This window comes from Gymnogyps californianus, chromosome 13 (assembly GCF_018139145.2).
Source record: "Gymnogyps californianus isolate 813 chromosome 13, ASM1813914v2, whole genome shotgun sequence".
NCBI lineage: Eukaryota > Metazoa > Chordata > Aves > Accipitriformes > Cathartidae > Gymnogyps > Gymnogyps californianus.
Window position 1 is genome coordinate 15,076,622 of NC_059483.1, and position 20,160 is coordinate 15,096,781.

At 37.1% G+C, this 20,160-nt stretch overlaps 1 protein-coding gene across 1 annotated transcript in view; it reads left to right on the top strand.

Annotated features, from left to right (window-relative positions):
- The window catches only part of ERC2 (ELKS/RAB6-interacting/CAST family member 2), a 396,230-nt gene that overhangs the window by 138,255 nt on the left and 237,815 nt on the right, over positions 1 to 20,160 (top strand). The window contains exon 9 of the mRNA XM_050904885.1: positions 1,950 to 2,117. Coding sequence (XP_050760842.1) covers positions 1,950 to 2,117 — 168 coding nt within the window. The remainder of the gene's footprint in view (positions 1 to 1,949; positions 2,118 to 20,160) is intronic.

Genomic DNA, 20,160 nt, shown 5'->3' on the forward strand with positions numbered 1-20,160 from the left:
CTCAGGGTGTGGGTTGTTTCATGGAAAAAAAATGGGCAGAGTTTCTAGGAGAGATTAAGCGTCTGTGATGTTCACATGGGTCTCGTATAAAGCATGTGATATAATTCAGATTGGCTGCAGATCTAAGTTTTGTCTTTATATCTTGTAGACAGATTTTCCCTTTGTTCATTTTGTATACATTTTTGTCTTGGTTGCCGTACTTGCTTACATGTTCTGGCAAGGGATGGAGGAAGGTGGTTTGCTTTCAAGAGAAAGTTTTCTCTAGCAGTTTCTTAACTGCACTCTACATTTTCTTGACATCTGTTTTTTTGTATGCTCCTTTTCTTATTTTGATATTTTCAGACTGTGAATGTGATTGCTTTTAATGCCAGTATAGATTCTTGATTTTATACAGTAGCTCAGGGGTGGCTAGCCAAGTACCTTAACCAGCTAGACAAACATATTGAGATTAATAGAGAGAAACAAGGAATAAATATGTTAAGATGTGCATATGGACTATAGTTGGAAGAAACACCTTTTTAATTTAATTTTTAAGGATACACTTGCAATGTAAAACGAAATAGAAATATTTTGATCAGCAGTAAATGTTTCCAGTGACTGTGCTGTACAATATTGAATCTGTAAAATATTTTAGTACGTGGATCTTTAGGATGTGGATGAGTAGGATCAGCCTGTGGATACATATTCTTCTTTTCCTGGGGATTTTTGAATCGCCTTCCATCTAGCCCTTCTAGATTTCTTGCATCCCAAATGTCTGTTGGGATGCAACTGATGGAATGGAAAGAGCTCTTCTAGCATTCCTCTGGTTGTTGCGGAATTGAAACTTGAATTTTAAAGAGAAATATCTAGGCCTTACAGTCATTAAGAAAACTTTCCAAATATAAAGGAAGTGTAGTTTCTCTGAGTTATGCAGATGCACTGAGGCGTTTTATTTCAAATAATCCTCATGAGACAATGTGTCTGAACTCATCTGGTGACCAGTGTTATTTCACAGGACTTCAACAAGAATAGTTATACATCACCTAATTCACCATCCTTTAGCATCATTCTGTGTATTGTCCAGTGCTTTGTTCAGCTTCATATATTCTAAATCCACCACACTTTTGTGTTCTGTGGCTACCCCTCCCATTTATCATTGTGGAAAGGGAAGAATAATCACAATTCCATGACATTTACTGATGAACCTTAAATTCACTTAAATTCAGAAGCTCTGTCTTAGTGACTGGGTTTCTGCTGTTTCCCCTAGGATACGCTTTTACAATCTCACAGACCTTTCACTCTGTGGAATTTTTTATAACGTTTTCCCCAGACTTCTCTTAAGTTAATCTCTTTGGCTTGGCTTTCCTAGTACCTGAGAATTCCGTATGAACTGCCAAGGAGGAAAAAAGGAGGTGGGGATGGTGGGCAGCAACACGTTTGCAAGAAGAGTAAGGTTAAAATTCCGCTTCTCTGTTTTCCTCTCCTTACTAAGATGCCTGCTTTTCCCTGTCAGGCTCCTAAAAAACCTTGATTCACTCTGGGCAATGATAAGTCACAAGAATCATGCTGTTGGAAAGAATAGCCTATTGGATTGAATTTATATTTTTATGAACACTTTTTTTCCTATGCATTTTTGCTGTCCTGCCAAACTTGCCTCACACAAGATAAATTCCTTTGAACTTAAGTGAGGTCCATGGTGAATTTATAGGCCAAATCATCACGTATAATCTTTAGGAGTTTCCTTTTAACTTCTGCAACAGCAGGGCAATCATTCTTAAGACAGGGTACATTAAATTACAAGAAACTCAATTGAAGTTGCGAGTGTAAGAAGTCCAAATCTTAATTCTTTTCCAGAATTTACAGGTGTCTGAGCTGTCATGTCATAGTTGTTCACACCTTTCAGTTTTCAAGTGCAACTATGAATTGGAAATGAAATTAATGATCTAACCTTTTTTTTTTCCCCATTACAGATTGACCAACTGAAACAAGAACTCTCAAAGAAAGAATCAGAACTTCTTGCCTTACAAACTAAGCTTGAAACCCTTAGCAATCAGAATTCAGATTGCAAGCAACACATTGAAGTGCTTAAAGAGTCACTTACTGCCAAAGAACAGAGAGCTGCCATACTTCAGACAGAGGTATTGTGTCTTCTAATCATAAAATGCAATAGAAATATTTAGTTAATAGCATGTGTCAAGGTGATGATGTGTTTGTTGCAAGTCTGTGTAGAAGGCAATTTGTTAAAGAATAGTGAAATAATTTAAAACACTTTAAATGCCAATATATTTAGTATATATTTTTTGGTAGTACACCAGCTCTCATTCTAGAATTTTTTTAGAAGCACCTATGATTGCATTTTAAGAAAATGTTTGTGCCTAATTCTCATTGGCTTCAATGGGGGCAGCTGGGCCTTAATGACTTGATTGTTGTGATTTCATGCCTTGTTTCTTCATCTATTAGTTGACTGAGTTTTCCTTTTGGTTGCTCTGGCTTGATGCTTCTTTTCTACTGTGTATTTCTATTCTGAAGAGTGAAGCTACTGATGTATTTTGAAGGGATCTCTTGAAGGGTGCATGATATTAATCTGTGATTATTGTTTTGAGTGCAATCAACATTTATTTTAAAATATGAATAATTTCAGTCTTTAAAACAGGCCAGTGCATTAGTTATGTATGTATCTACAAAGTCAGATCATAAAAATATGGGTAATGGAATACACGGTTGAGATAGTTGTCACATTCAATGGAATGTGTAAATCTAGTGTTAAAAATGTTGTCCATTAGTTCATTTCCTGGGGTTTTAAAAAACTTTGTAGACTTGGAGCACACAATACTGATTAGATCGATTCCTATTATAACCTCTTCATTTTATTTTTAATGTGTGTACCCCTTTCAAGAAACAGAAATACCTGTGAAATTCAGTCATACAGTGCAAATAGTTTCTAGTCCGAGAAGTATATTATTTAAAGTATACAGGAATCTTACAGAATGTTTCAAATTTCTAGCTAACAAAGCTCCAGGAGAAAAAACAGCTTAAACTCATCATTCTCATGGAAGCAGGAAATAAATATTTCTAAGATTCTGATTATCCCTCTGTGCTGTACGTCTTATCCTCTGTACATTAAGAAGATACAGATGAAATCTTGGAATTTCCAGCTTTTGTTTAATGGGCCAGCCAGCATATGTATATAATACAAAATAATCACAATAGAACAAGGGGAAAACTTCCAGCAATTTTGGCAGATCTCAATCTAGCATTTGAGTAGTAAAGATCACGTATTTTAAATCGTCGGCTGTGCAAATCTGTTTTGCAAGGTTTGTATTACCTATCATGCTGCTGAGGATGGTGATGAATTCCATTGGCTCTCCACTAATTTGACTTCCTAATTCCTTATCAGACCGGTATGTACTCAAGGCATTACAGTCTTATGGCTGGCAGATGGGCAGTGGTAAAAAGAAATGAATCTACAGTGCTTGATGAAGGGCTGCTGGGATTATGCAGTCCTGGTGGAGAACCAGTTGGTTTCTGACAGGGATTCAGTTCCTCTTCTTCCCAATTTCTACATCAGGCAATTGATCTTGAACCTTTTACATGAAGCAATTTAGGTTAAAATTAGCTGTAATTGCCTGTTGGTGTGCAGGTGACAATCGGTTGTATTGTGTCTGCTTATTGTTAGTCTCTCAGGGAAACCAAATGAAAAATTAATGTTAAAATGATCAGAGAGGTAGCTTGATAGAAGGAATGCTCTGTAAGAGCAGAGAATGAATCCCTTTTGTTTGGCCTAATATCATGTTATTTGTGATATAAGTGATTGTGATATTTCATACAAATAATATGAGATTCTTCCAGCTTTCAATTAAAAAAAAAAAAAAAGTATCTGTTTAGGTATAGGATTAGTGAAAGATACTTTCAGTGTAATTTCTATTCAGTGGAAGATATCAGTTCCCGGTTTCGATTATTTATTTTAATTAACCCTTTACTTCTGTATAATCCAAAGCATTCTGATGACAAGCCTTGGTTTGTTTCTGAATGAAATAACACTGTAACCTAGCTGGGTTGCAGATATGAGACTTAAAAATGAAGCAAAACAACTCATAAGTGTTCTCACAGTATATCACAGTATATATTGGTTCTAGAGAGTTAAGGCTGTCTCTGCATGGACTTGCTAAATCAATTGAGCTTCAATTTGTTTGTGACTGAATCTTCAGAAATTGTGGTTTTTATTTCATATGCATTACTGTCAGCCTTCGGTAATTACATTACCTCCTAAATTGATGAAGCTCTGAAACACTGCAAACTATTTTATATTCCCTGTAGAAATCTAGGTGATTTCCATTTTCTGCTTTGAGTAGGGTGTAGGTAATGATTTTATCAGACAACAGTTTTTTGAGTTTCTTTTCTCTTTTTGAGATATCTTTGTAAAGGGAATTGGGGAAAGTTGGTGAATTATGTCCATCTCTTATGGGAAGTAATTTTAGTTAAAATTTGCTGTAATTGTCTGTTCATGTACAGGAGTCTTTTGGCAGAAGGGTCACATTAATGTAACTATTTTTTTTTTTTTTTTCCCTGGGAGATCATATGAAAATGAAGGCCTCTGAGTATTGGGTTAATACCAGACTTCATTTTGGGATATGGTACGTCTCGAGATGCATTAGAAGCAACATAAAGAAAACAAGTTCCAATTCCAGTTATGTATTGATGCAGCCACTATTTGAAATGGTTTACCAAATAATTTTTATTTAATAGCAGATTTAAAATGGAAAATAAATTCACTTGCCTCAAAATTTCTTCTATTTACTTTTGAAAAGACAGCAGTACAGGGTGTGCTCTTATATGCACCATTTACCTATGAGGCACAGACTTTAAATAATCTGTGTTAACCTTTAAATTATGTCAGCAATTTACCTGATCTTGAAATACTTTAATAATGTGCATACTTTGGACAATATTAATTACATCTCTTTTTTATCCATTTAAGATGCGCTGAATGTTTTATTACTTTCCTGTACTTTATAATGGAGATGTAGTGCATCTCAAATCTGCTGAAAAAGATCTTTTATGTTATGTAGGTAGAAATAAAGCACACTATGTACCCGTTAGTTTCTCAAGCCAGGACTTATCAGGAAAGAACAGTACTTTTGTTTGTTATTTTAAAGCCTCAGAGTTGTTGTAGGCATGTCACAGGCTGTACAACTTTCCATCTAGAAGATTAGATATTCAGGGGTTAGAAATGAGCGGTTTCTGGAGTTAAATAATATTGAGCCTCACAAAAGATATGTGGTTAGTCTGAACATACTTTTCACCTCTTTTGAATAGACTTTGAATCAAGAGCTCCTTAAAACTACTGACCTATCCAGTCTTGTTTCCTGGAATAGTCTTATAGCAGCTTTCAGCTAGCCATAAGAAATATGCTCATATAACCAAACACAGTCATAAATTGCTGTGTAACTATGTGAGAATGTTACTTGCTTTCTCTAACAATCATGAAACGAAGTGACATATATCTGTGTCCAAGCGATTTCACAGATCAGAAAATAAGATTCTTCAAGGCTGACCTGCATGTTCTAATGATATTCTATTGTTACGTATTTTTAAGACCGTCAGGGTTTCGGCACATTACTTACCACCCTGCTGTGTGCTAGGCAGTTTTTCTGGTTAAAAATGATTGCCAGGATGTCTCTTCTCCACAAACTATTATGTTACAACTTCCAGACTGGGTGTGCAGTTTATTGGAGAGAGAGTCTGTTAAGCTGTGGGCGTTCTGGAGAAATGTGCTGGAGCTCCAAGGAACACAAAAGCTGGACAGCGGCTGAATTTATAGATTGCTAAGTCTACTCCTGTAGGCCAAAGTCCTTGTTTCTTATCAATATTTAGACAAAACCAGAAAGAACACATCCTTAACATAACTGACAAGACACCAGTAAAAATTAATTACTAAGGCTACAGACCACTCATTGGATGCCATAACTTTGAGGGTTTTTAGAGCTTATCTTGTTCCTAGTGTTAGTTACGAGATGGTTGAAAGCAGGCTGTTTGTGCTGCTTGCACTTTTTCTTATTCAGGATGGAAATGCCTCCTTTTTTCTCTTATTTCTTTTGTCTGCTTATTTGCCTTTCATATATTTCGACTGACCAGGAGGCCAATATGTGGCAATAAGAATTAAGTAATTTTTTTGTTTGTTTCATTGTATGCTTCATTGTACATTTCAATTAACAAATTCATGCCTTCAGGCTGCATTCTCCTGTTACATCCTGTACAAACTAAATGTGATGCAGCAAGACAGGAAAATTCAAAATGATACCTTAGAGTAAAATTTTCCTGAACTCCCTTTATACCTACTCTTAGTTTTATGGGGGGCCTTTTTGGTAATCACTTTGCAAATATCAACTTCATGTAATTCAACAAAGTCTGTCTTCAGTACTCAGAAATATCCTGTCTTTCAAAAGGACCGTTTACATTTCCACTTAACTTTTAGTTTGGAGAACTCTGGGGGAGTAGAGGGAATGTTTATATCTCATATGAATCTTTACTGAAAATGTTACATTTAGTTATGTGTGAGAGACTAAATGTGGGTTAATTCCAAGTATCAGCAGAGGCCACCGATGTTTTGTTTCTGGTATATATATTAAGCTGTGTTAAATTAAATAACAAAACAACAACAAATCAAAAGCTCCTCTAATGAAGCTCATACATTTCCTGCAGAAAATACAATCCCTGCAACAAGAGACCCATGATAGGATAGAGGGGCTTTTGAGGCACTAAACCCAGGATCCTTCTTACCAAAGACCTGAAAATGAGCAAGTGTCATTTACATGGTGATCAAGCATGTGGCCTGCCGGTGTAGATGGATGAGGAATAAAAACACTGCTTTGCCAGCTGGGCTTTCTCTGAGACCTCGGTTTTAAGCTAAGCTAAGGCCTAGACTGTGCTGTGGTAGCAATCCAGCAATGATTCTAGACATAGCAGGTTTCGTTCTCTGCAACCGGGAATTGGGAGAAAATTTTGTTTGCTTAGAGCAACTGAATCTTCTATCTTCAGGCCTCAGGTCTTATCTAAAGGGAGGGCAATGGCTTCCAGCAGCAGATGGGAAAGCAGCTGCAGGGAGATGCAGGGCGAATGGCAGCCCTCCAGCAGGTGGAAATCATTATGGAAGGAATTTTGTACTGTACAAGCTATTGTTGGTCGTTCCCAGATGAGTAAAGTTAATAACATTTTGGCCTGCATTAAGCCACACTCCTTTCTTCCTGCATGTCTACATTGTCTATTTGTAGAATAGATAGGTTTTGTTAATTATCACTGTAGAATTTTATGCTGTCCTAAAACATGCTCATAACCTGCCTTGAAGGGCTTCTTTCTGGAGGTGAAAGTAACCACCAAAGGCCAGTTCTAATCCTGAGCTAAGGTATTCGTAGTTGCAGTGTCAACTTCCTGCCTAAATAGGATTGCTTTGTAATCACCTTGTTTTAATTAAATCAGCTTAGTGAATCCTGTAATAAAAGAAATCCTCAACAGGATCTCGGTTACTTTATAACAAGCCTTTTATTATTATTTAGCTTAATAACGGTACTCTGCAGGTTATCTTCAGGTTTTGGAGACAGCAGCTGTGTGTGATGCAACAGGATGTGATTCATAGAATCACATAATGGTTGAGGTTGGAAGGGAGCTCTGGAGGTCATCTGGTCCAACCCCCTTGCTCAAGCAGGGCCACCTAGAGCTGGTTGTCCAGGACCATGTCCAGATGGCTTTTGAATACCTCCAAGGATGGAGACTCCACAACCACTCTGGGTAACATGTGCCAGTGCTCAGTCATCCTCACAGTAATGTTTCCTGATGTTCAGAGGGAACATCCTGTGTTTCAGTTTGTGCCCATTGCCCCTTGTCCTGTCACTGAGCACCACTGAAAAGCCTGGCTCCATCTTCTTTACAGTCTCCCTTCAGATATTTATACACAGTGATAAGATGTCCCCTTCTCTTTTCTAGGCTAAACAGTCCCAGCTCTCTCAGGCTTTTGTCATATGAGAGATGCTCCAATTCTTTAATAAAGCCCTTAGTTAATCCCTTAATCGCTTTGTGGCCCTTCACTGGACTCTCTCCAGTATGTCCATGTCTCTCTTGTACTGAGGAGCCCAGAACTGGACACAATACCCCGGGTGTGGCCTGACCAGTGATGAATAGAGGGGAAGGATCACCTCCCTCAACCTGCTGGCAACACCCCTCCTAATGCAGCCCAGGATACTGTTTGCCTTTTTGCTGCAAGGGCATATTGCTGGTGTTCAACATGGTGTCCACCAGGACCACAAGGTCCTTTTCTGCACAGCTGTTTTCCAGCTGGGTGGACCCCAGCATATACAGGTGCATGGAGTTGTTCCTCCCCAGGTGCAGGACTTTACATTTCCTTTCCCTGAACTGCATGAGGTTCCTGTCAGCCCATTTCTCCGGCCCGTCGAGGTCCCTCTGAACAGCAGCATCACCCTCTGGTGTATCAGCTGCTCTTCCCAGTTTTGTACCATCAACAAACTTGCTGATGCTACACGCTGCCCCGTCATCCAGATCATTAATGAAGATGTTGAACAGGACTGGATGCAGTATTGACCCCTGGGGTACAATACTGGTTCTACTTGAGTCCCCTGATTCTACTTCATACTCCTCCACCTCCCTCCATGGTTCTCGCAAGCCAGGTCAAATACAGCATGAGGCTTAGAAGTAATCCGTTGGTATTAATTATAGTTTCTTGTAGTTCAAGTATCCCTGGAAGTTCATTAGTTTCACTTTCTTTGTTGGTGATTTCTATCAGTGTTTGTTATTCAGTAGAATAGATTATTTTTTGTAACATTTCAAGTCTGAAATTTTCATGTTGTCTTAGCAAAATTAGCTCAGAAAATATTACCACTTTAAAAGTATAGTTTAAGTTTGAGCTCATTCTTGCAGAGTTGGTTTCAACGGTCAAAAATGAAGTGTAAGCAGAGTTATAATGGTTCTTAATCTCTGCAGAATGTTGACTACTATTGAGAGGCATGGCTAGCATATCTGTTTATTCAGATAGTTGTTTTACATGTGTTATAGCAGATCATCAGAAATAAGAGGACATCTGGATTTTTTTGATGCGTATAGTTAATTTCCTTCAAACAATGGTAAATGGATCAGATTTCAGGTACAATGGCACTTTGTCACATGATGTGAGAAAATTTAAAACCAACAGTAAATAAGTTAAGTCTGGATCTAAACATGATGTGCTTTTTGCATGGTGTTTCTGTTGTCTCAGTGATGTCAGTATTTGGGGGTTTTTTATAGGTTTATTTGACTTAAAAAGCTATCATTTGGAGTTTTTATCGACAGCTGAAACAAAAAGATATAATCCTTTAAAGCAATAACTATCATGGTGGCCAGAGCTGGGAGGTCTGAAAATGGTTTATTGCCAGCAGGAAAAATGTTTGGAACCAGTCCTTAGAAGGTTCACCACCTCTGCTACGTGCATTTCATTTTGTTCCATTTTTAAGGGTATATATGGTAATAGTGCCAAACTATGCAAACTTTTTCTACCCTAATGTATGTAGCCTTTGTTTTGATTATCTCTTTATTAATGACGTGAAAACCCTGAGGTCAGATAAAAATGAGCCAAGGTCAGGGTACTCCAGCTACAGAACACTGAAAATGTCACTGTGTTCCATAGAGAATTGTTAAAAGGAAGAATATGAGACTTGCTGGGATTTTCCTTGCTGTTGTGAAAAAGCTATAGATGTTAAATTTTAAATGAAGCCTTATACTGTTACTGCAGAGGGAAAGAGGTTAAACAGTATGAATGATCTTTTTTGCTAATTTAAAAAGATGAGACACTACCATTTGTATACTTTAAAAAGTGGTAGATGGTACAGTTTGAGACTTTATTTGCGCATATTTGCAGTGACTGGCACTTAACTACTGCTCTTACCATCAGGAAAAAAACTTACATAAATTGATGCAAATAAATTCATTTCAGTTGGGTAGCTCAGTGGAGAAAAACATTCATTTCATAAGCAATTCTGGCACAAACATACTTGCACTTTATTAGTTAGTGTATCATTGCTTTAGATAACACACCCGCAAACTGGCAGGTGTGCTGTTTGAAGGTTAATGAACTGTGAAATAAGTAAATGTCTACAAAGAAATTTGGTAAATTGTGAGCATAGTCCTGTCAATGGAGAAAATGAATTAGAAAAATAGGTGAAGTCTGTACTGTAACTGAATACTGATGTGTTCAACATACATGTATTAATATAGAAAACCTATAAAAACGAAGAGGAAAGGTGATTATAGTAGGTATTTATTGCAATCTGTTCTTTCTTTTAAACAAATCTGTTTATAGAGAAGGCCTGTGAAATGATTGACTTCTTGGCAGTTTTTAGTTTGCATAAAGAGCAAATAAAAGCAGACAGCACAAAATACTTGGAACAAAACTACAAATGCTTTATTTTTCTTTCTGTTACAATGTTGATATTTTATATTGCTTGAAATGTAAATCTGCTTTTAATTTTACAATAATAATGGTATAACTATGGTTATTTCACTCTCATGTTTTTATTTTTCTAAGTTAGAGTTTTACTTTGAAATTGTATTTTTCTATTGTTTTGTGATTTCTCTTGTTTCAAGTCAGACTGGGCCAGATATTTCAGTGTGGTCTCTTTGCTGTACTGCCCGTGTATTGTTCTGGTAGATCTGCTGTGCATGCAAAGGAAAGATCACCCACTGTAAAAAGCGCTATTCTGGAGGCTTGTGTACCATTTACTCTCTCTCTCACTCTGCAGCTGTTCACAGCTTTCTTGACAATGTGTTGCATATTTCAAACGGACCCTTATCTCAGGTGGAATTTGCCAGCCATTTCACTTTTTATACAGTTTTCATGTTTTGTGGGCCCCTGTGACAGTTTAGAAGAGGAGAGAGGAGCATAGTGGCAAGGCAGTAAATTCAAAGAGTTAAACTGGAAGAACACTTAGATTAGCAAATTGCTATACTTAAACATAAGTAAACTGTGAAGGAAAGTGTTGGGGTTTTTTTTGTCTGTCTATCTATTGGGGGATTTCAAGACTTGACTGTTCCAAGGCTCATCAAACAGCATGGTCTGATTTCAGTGTTCTCCGTGCTTTGAGCAGGACGTTGGACTAGTGACCTCAGCGACTCTACTACAAATGAAGCTCTCTGAAATACATGATAGGTAATACTGTCCCAAAGATGTGTATTTTCTGCTTTGTGAGTTATATACTAGCATTCATTTATCCAGAGAAAGATTAAATGTTGATTGATTGATTTACCCCCCTACCCCGCCCCGACTGAATCCATTCTTGACAGTAGCTTTAAATGTTCTGTCTGTCTTTTGGGGACACCATTATTTTTATTTCATAAAAAATTGAAATGGAATTGCCTGAGGGAAAGGTGACTGAAAGAGTGAAGAGTTCCATTTGCGGGGCCTGTAGAAAGTAGTGCCTGGAGACAGGAAAACACAGATAAAAAGAAAATGGGAAAGATGAAAGTACAAAGATAAGGGCTGTATACTCGATGTGTAAAGACTTTATGCAAGTTGTTTGGGACAAATAGTTTAATGAATGTTAGATTTATCTTACTGTCAAAACACTACTCATTTTCATCTATTATATTTAATTGAAGTGATAAATGTGTTCCCCCCCCACCCCGTTCTTAGATTTACAGAAAATTACCTTGTTGCCATTTAAAACAATATTCAATTAGACAGCTTTAATGGGTTTTTATAACTGAGCAAAACTTACTGTGATAAATTAAGCTTCAGTTAGGCTTGATTCTAGTGGATGGAAATGATTAGAAAAATATTAGTACTGTTGTCTACTAATTTAAAACCTTTGCTCCAACTGGAGATGTTTTGAGAGGAACTTTGATAGGATTGCTTCAGAAATGATTCTTTGTATACTTTAACTATTGCTTGTATTGTGATTAAGTCTAAAGGGACTCAGTTATGATCCTATTGTATTGCCACTGTACACAAAGAAAAACCGACCTCAAAACAGTATTGAAATTTCACCAGGTAGATACAAAGCCAAGGGGAACACAAAGAATCTGTGGATGTTGTAATTAGCATAATAACTAGTAGACATAACCCCCCAGTCTGAAATTGTTAATGATGTTTTGCACATATTGCTATAATGATGAAGTGTGAGGAGAAGTTACTGAAGTAGTTTTGCATATTTTTGTTTTTTATGCTTAAGAGACAGCTGGGGAGAAAGGGCTAGAGCCACTTAAAGGCAGACATGAATTAAGTTGTCTGACTGAAGGGAGATGGGGGGCCATGGTTTGGTGAATAAGCCGTGAGTGGCCTTAAGGCCAAAGACAAGTGGCTCTTGTGTTTATAAAAGTGAAAGAGGGAAAGGGCAATGGTGGCTGGTGTTTTGTGTCTGCTATCTTGGGGCAAAAATGAAAGAAGATAGCAAATCATCAGTGAGGCTGATCCTTGTGTAGGGTACATACAGCTAGGTAAAAGTTTGCTATACAAAGGTAGGGACAAGGTAGGCTTTTTTACTTCTTACATAGCACCAGTGTAAGGGTTGTGGTCGGGTTTTTTTGTTTGGTTGGTTGGTTTTTTTAATTAATTTTTTTATTTAATATGGGTGTTAAGAATGCAATGCAGGGATATAATGTGGGACAGTTCAGCCTTTGTGCTGGGACTAAGGCCAGAGACTGCAAACTGTGTCTTTTTTAAATTAGTGATTCAGTTTGGAAGCATCCCTGCTCAGTGAAGAGATCTGCTCTTCCTAAGACAGATAACAGAGTTCTTAGCTCACAATTGCTCTTAACCCCAACACTCAAGCCTGTGGTAGGTGCAAAGATACATTCTCAGCCTGCTCTCTGTCTCTGCAGAGGAAAAAATCATACTCGCAGCAGAAGCAGAGTTTAATAAAAGAGGAGATATGGCCCATTTGAAATAAAAAAGCTTCTGCAGCTGTGGTCGTCCAGAAATCTTTGGAGATGCTCATACTGATGGTAGACCTCAGATGGCTTTTTGATTTTTTTCTTTGTAGGATTCAGAGTAATATTTTCCTTATAGCTATGTGGTGGTGTGTGGGGTTTTTTTTCCTTCTTTTTTCTTTCCCCCCCCCCCGCCATGTTTAACTTTTAGAAGGAAAGAGATCTCTAGGTCTTGGTATCACAGTGAAAATGACAGTAAGAATCTAAGCTTGTGAAAGATCAATGGTTTCATAGGTGACCTGCTAATATTTAGGGAAACCTCTAAATAAGATCAGCTAAGGCAAACAGAAGTTATACACTTCATGTTCCAAGTGATAACATAATATAGTTACATAATACTTTACATTTCTCTAGTACTTTCCATACTTAAAAATCATCAAGTAATGCAGGCTGTGAGAATTTTGAAAGATTTGTCATTGTTATAGGTAAAAAGTATTTACAAATTATCTCCTGCAAAAGAAGTAGCAGCTGTTTTTCCTGAATTTTCTCCTGAATAATTTGATTCTGTCATTATTTGGTATATTTTCAATTAGCCGGTGTGGTAAACTTAATGGAATTCCAGTTTTGTGGCTTCCATTTTTGTTTTCTTTTAAAGTGAAAGCTGCTTTTTCATTTTATAAATTGGATGAAATAGAAACCCAGACATAAATGTACTGTTTCATTTAGACAAGTGAAGGATAATACATGTGTGACAAAAGCTGTCTTTCTGAAGTAGATTTGGTACTTCACAGCTCTACCATGGTAAGTCATGGCAGTTAAGTTGTGTAGCCTTAAGGCTTTAGTAAATAAAAATCCTTGTGGACTGCTGGCTGGCACAAACATGTGGGAACAATCATCTTAGTTTCCAGTTGTTGCAGGGAGGAATTGCAGTTGTGCACAGTGACCCATGAAAATAGTGGTCTGACACTTAAAAAGAAGCTGGGCTAAACAACTACTGTGCATGATAGCACCTAGTTAAATAAGGATATTAATGTCCTTAGAGCAAAAATGTTTAAAGATACGTAGTTAATGAGAAGGCTGTGAATTTAATTTAATTAAAATACAAAATGTTCTCAAAGTCAGGATGCTAATTAGGATTTGCTGGACTTGACTAGGTAAAAAGTGCTTGTAACAAAGTTCTGAAATCATCTGTCTCCTTTGAAAAATGTTCTTTTTAGATCTTTGGTCATGTAGGTGGTTAACGATGTTAGTAAACTGTTCAGTTAGTCGACTGTGGTGCAGTTCTCCATTTGTTTGATTCTTTTCCTGTGATTATTTTAATGTATGGCATTATAACTTAAATCTTAGCTCTTCAGACAAATCCTTTGCATTTGTGTTTCCTGTATAGGATCATATACCTTCCTCCTGCTAGCATTAGTTACATTATTTCTTGCAATAAAATTTGTAATGCAGTAATATTTGTTAAAGAAATAGCATTATGTGGCATTAAGTAACTTGAATCTGTACAATTGCCTTTGGTTATTATCTGTTCTGTGAAATATAAAGAAGAAAGGCTTTGAATTTTCCTCTGTACTTCTCTGTTGAACGTGCACTCTTTCTCACACAGAAGATTAAGTTACTCCAATGATTCTCAATGTTAATTTCCATATTTTTGAGAAGGAAGTGTGGGAGGTAAGAAGTGAAGAGAATGCCAAGGTTTGCTGCTGTTGCTACAGACACCATATATTGTAGGTTTCTTGCTCTTATATGATCATACTTTTCCTACCTGTGTCCATTCCACCAGCTGTAATTGTTTAAAGACTCTGTATGCATCCTGATGCATTTCCACTGTATACTCTTTGCCACAGATCCGTCTCTCTGTTTTTGAAAGATTCTGGCTTAACAGTAACTGTGAATATTTTCAGTGTGATAGCATTTTTAGTTTTACAGAAGAAACTGTGTAAGCAGTACCATGCTAGAAGAAATAAAGATTTAGAAAAGTGGAAAAAAATTGTTTTAAAAATGCAAACAAATATTTCTGATGCATTTGAATGAATAACAGTTGCAAGAGAAGGAAAGAAGAGGATATTTTTGTCAAGTATTAATAATAATCTAAAGCTTCATGAAGAAAATCAGGTGTTCTACAGAATCAGCCAGAAATGAGTGAGGAAAAAAAAGGAGCATGGAACTGTGGAGAGGGATTACAGAAGATGCTACTAAAGAGCTCTGGGATAGGAACATCAGCGCTGGTGTATAAAGCTGCTTAAGCATTGGCTGAGCCAGTAGAGTTCTGCTATGATTAGTGTTAGAAATGTATTTAAGTATTGTAGAACTAAGCCCTAACAAGATAAAATCAGGGAGTTAGAAGTCAAGTATTTAGAGAGTTTTGAAAATGTTGCTACTAGTGTAAAGTTGGATTGAGAAGTAGATCAGAAGATAGAATAAAATGGATAAGGATGCTTTGGTTTCTGTTTCTGTAGGAATTCTTTGGCTGCCTATTTTAACATAAGGGGTCAAACTGGATTTGCAGAGGAAGACCTTAATTCTGACATTTTGTAATGTGTGGTGTTGATTTTTTTCCAAATTCAGTAATAATTTTCCTTTAAAATAGGTTGGTTTTGTAGATGTTCATATAGGGCTTGTGAACCATCATTGCTTTTGCTAGGTTCCCTTCTGCTTCTGTCCTTCAGTGGAAGTAAGTTTGATGCAAGCAAGGTGCATGTCAGATACCATTACCAGAGTGGGCTGGAAATAGGCTGAAACAATTCTGCAAATACTGCATTTATGAAGACTATTTTCTTTCTCATGTCCTTTGGCTTTTGTCTTTCAAATTCTTCCTCAGGTCAAACAAGCATAACAGCTGTTTCTTATCTTTGAAGACTACGTTCTTCCAGCTGCCCTACATTGTGAGATCAGATGCAAGATTGGTATAGGGTGGGAAAGACTGAGGAGCGTGTAAATAAAAACAGTTCTGGATCATGTTCACTGCATGCTTATTTTCCCCTTTAAACTGTTTAAACTGTTGAAGTTCCAAGAAAATACTAAAAATACTTTCCATTAGTTTAATTACTTTTGCACTGTATCATTTACTTATTGTTCTGAACGTTGTTAGAGCAACACTAAATTGGATTCTGGAATAGATTATAGTATTCATAAATACTACAGCTGTCTTCCTATAATACCTAATTGAAATGAAAATCAATATCTATTATATCTACCCATTTCTACATATTCATAATCTTTTGCATAAATAATATTTTGCTGTTTTCCAAGTATGTGCACTGTGTGTGGTTGAATTTAAAACATTTTTGTAGCAAGATTGGAGAAAGTTATTTCCTATTGTAAAACATTTACAGTGTTTTTCAGTAGTAAATTTGGAGGAACGTTGCAGTTGAAATATTCTTCACTGAGGACACTAATGTTGCCTTAAAACTTAGGACAAATAATAAAGTAGTAAGAAGAAAATTTCTGGTAGAAATTACTACCAGTATTAATAGAAGTTACTAAAGTTCTTTTTCTTTGCATTTCTACAAAAGTGTTCATGATGCCTGCTTGCCATATCCAGTCTAACAGAAGTGATTCTTTGGTCAGTGGCTTGCATGGAAGATGGATTACTACTGGAAAGATTTGTATTGGGGGTTCATCTTTCATCTTTAGATTTAGATACATAGCAAAATCATGTAAAAATAAGCAGAGTCCTTACAGGGCAAGGAAGGAAACTGTAGAGGAAAAAGTGCTCAGATATATTTGAGCTCCAGATTATGCTTCACTGATCCTTTACATGTTTCGGAACTCTAAAACATAACATAGTGTACAGTTTTTAAAGGACTCTGCGCTACGCTGAATTTCAAACAGAACATGTATTTTGTGTCTTGGTATAGTTCCACATTCTTTTCTGTCTTTGCATATTTACAGCTAAATTTCTCTGCTTTATGTCAGGAGCAGTAAGGTTCCTGAGATTAGAAAGTATGAAAATAAAAGATTGAAACCTTAATCCTCTGCAGTACCTAGTCAGATCTACATTATTTGAGTTGCAATAAAGTAATCTTTTCCCTTACTATTAAATTATTTCGTTTTTGAGGCAAGTGTAAATTTCATTTTACTCTTGGCTAGAAGAAATTCCATTTTCTTCATTAATAGACACAGATAATTACTAAGATATTTCATTGTGGAGCTGTTTCATCTTTCTACATAGTTGACAGAAGAGAAAATTGTTTTTCTCTTACTGAATAACTTATTTATTTTCTTTTAGACCAGTTTTATCTTTCCTGTAAATAAGGTCCTGGCTGACCTTTCAATATAAGGAGTGGTTTGCTTCCTTGTTTATTTTGAAATGTTGCCAGAAATTGGGGGGGCGGGTGGAGGAAGAGAAGTTGCCTTTATTTTATCCCATTTTAGGATTTTATGCATGATTTCATAAAGTTGTGGTAAATACAACAGTACATATTTAATACAGCTTGTAGGTTTATGTTTGTAACAGACTGGAAACAATTGAGAGTAGTTTTCCTAAGCATAACCATAAACATAATGAAGTTTATCCTGCCAAGTGTCAGGCCACAAATACAGACAGACACGTGTGGTCAACCTGCCCTCCGTTTCTAGGAAAAGTGCCATTGGACCAAATAAACTAAGTTTAAATCAGGCAGGAAATCTTTGCCAGACTTGACCTAGACTCATGTGCATTGGTGACTCGTGGTTGTTGCCCAGCCCTGCAGCTGTGTTGGTTTATGAGCCAAGCAAAAGTTCAGGCCTATCTGCATTGAAGTGCCAGTTGCCTCTGTTATCTTTTTCTCTTCCAGCATGATTCTGAGTACTAGTGGTCTGGCAGCGGGCTAGTTTACTTTGTGTCATCTTCTGTCATAAATTTTGAAGCAGTCTGTCACATACCTAGTGAGAGGGTAAGCTTAAATGATGTATGTTTTTCCTGGACAAAGAATACTTTCAGGAATTGTTAAAATATATGAGAATGTTTTGGTACCATGCATTTTTATAAATGATCACTTTTGTGTATCTGAAATCAGCTCTCATTCTTCCTCCTCTAATTATGAAGCTAAACAAAAAGGAATGATACAGGGGGTAGGAGGAGGCACAAGTGGCCTGGGAGGAATAGTGAGACCCCATTTCAGCATGCAGGTATAGGCTTAAGAAAGGCAAAGCCCATCTGGACTTGCATATAGCAAGAGATGTGAAGGGCAACAAGAAAGGTTTCTACAAGCACGTCAACAGCAGAAGACTAGGGAAAATGTGGGCTCACTGATGAATGAGAGTGGAGACCTAATCCTAAAGGACATGGAGAAGGCCAAGGTACTGAATGCCTTCTTCACCTTGATCTTTACTGGTAAGACTAGGCTTCAGCAGTCCCAGGTCTCTGAAACCAGTGCAAGAGTCCACGGCCAGGTAAACTTACCCTTGGTGGAGGAGGATCAGGTCAGGGAATATTTAAACAAACCGAACACACACAAGTCCCTTGGCCTTGCTGGAATGCACCTACAAGTGCATTGTGTCAATTATCTTTGAAAGGTCATGGTGACTGGGGAAGGTTTCTGAGGACTGGAAGAAAGCAAATGTCACTCTTATCTTTAAGAAAGGCAAGAAGGAGGATCCAGGGAACTACAGGCTGGTAAGCCTCACATCGATCCCTGGGAAGGTCATAATAAGGAAGGAATAATCCTGGAAACCTTTTGCAAATATATGACGGACAAGAAGGTGATTGGGAGTAGCCAGCATGGATTTATGAAGGGGAAATAATGTCTGACCAACCTGATAGCCGTCCTCAGTGAGGCAATTGCCACTACCAGAGTTGCACATAAGCATTTACTGCTGATGCTGGTGAGTTTCTAAGTATTAGTGTTGCTATGCAAGATTGTGACTGTGTTCTGTTTATCAAGCACTACCATTTCTTGGGCTTTTCTTGCTAAATACACCACCTAGTCCTAAAATCTTGTGTAAGTGTAGATTCTGATTTATGCCAATGTACTGCTTGTTTTCAGCCTCTCTTCCATTTTAGCTAGAGTAATTCAATTTGCAAGCTAACTCATCTTTAAAATATACTTTGCCTTATTATAATAAAGATGTGAAGGCAAGAGACTGGTCTTTATTTCTGTTCACAGTGGCATAATATCGTTTGTAGTTATTAAAAAAGCAGATTATAATTATTGTATCATTATTATTCTACCAATTCTTTCCTGAAAATATTAGAAATTGGGTTAAAATCAAATATATTAACAAAAAGGAAAGTGCTTATAGCTAGCTAACAAAGCACATGAATAGTAATGGGTAAATACGACTTTGAATATGGCAGGATGCCATGATAAAGGACAAGATTAGCCTGATTTTCCCTGTGTACAGGTCTATGATTTATGAATTTTGCTGGCTTTGAGATTGCATGCCTACTTCTCAAAATGTCTGATGCTTTATGCATGTTTTCAGCACACTCTCAACATATGCTGTCATTGGCAGGTTTTTTTATTCTCTAGAATTCCTGGGGATATCAACTGGGAATATAGTAATTTTTCTTGTTGGTTTTACTATCACTGAACATAACACACAATTCTGTGAAAATAAAAGTAGTATTCTGGATGTACCTATAAGTAAACTCTACCTTGTATTTTATTTAAACCTTTGCAATTTTTATGGGTGGATTGTCCCCAAGAAAAGCTGTCTTTTTGATGGGTTGCTGATAGTTTGATTTGAAATCTGACGTTCTCCTTTGCTTATGTTGGGTTGGATAATTCTTAAGCATTTTTGTTAGTGTTTCTCTCTTGCAGTTACTGGCAAACTCTCTTTTTAAATACTTCATGTCTGTAGTGGTTCTAATGGTTTTTAGGCAAGTGGAAACCTTGAAAGATCATCTTTGTTCAACTTCATTGTGGAAAGGATGGTTAAAGCACAGTTATATGATAAATTCTCACCATTTACCTCATGAACAAAATCACAGGATAGCTGGAATTTTGGGACCTTCTAACTTTCTCTTATGCAGTGCATTTCACACTTGGCCCATGTGGCCCAGTTGCTGCATGCCCATCTCTGTGACTTTGGGGAAATCCTCAGGGAGGGTTGGTCTGCAGGTGCTTCCTCTTCCAGTGGGTACTTCCTAGTGTGGTGTGTTGTGGTGCCAGGCTTAGTGTAAGCATGTCTGTTGTCTGTGCTTTTAGTGCAGGAAGTATATGAGACTGACAGATTGGGGCTTAAGTTCAGATGAATCATGGAATCATGTACCTTGCGAGGGGGCTGTAGAGGTCATCTAGCCCAAGCTTCTGCTCAAAGCAGGTCTTAATTAGGGCAGGTTGCTCAGGG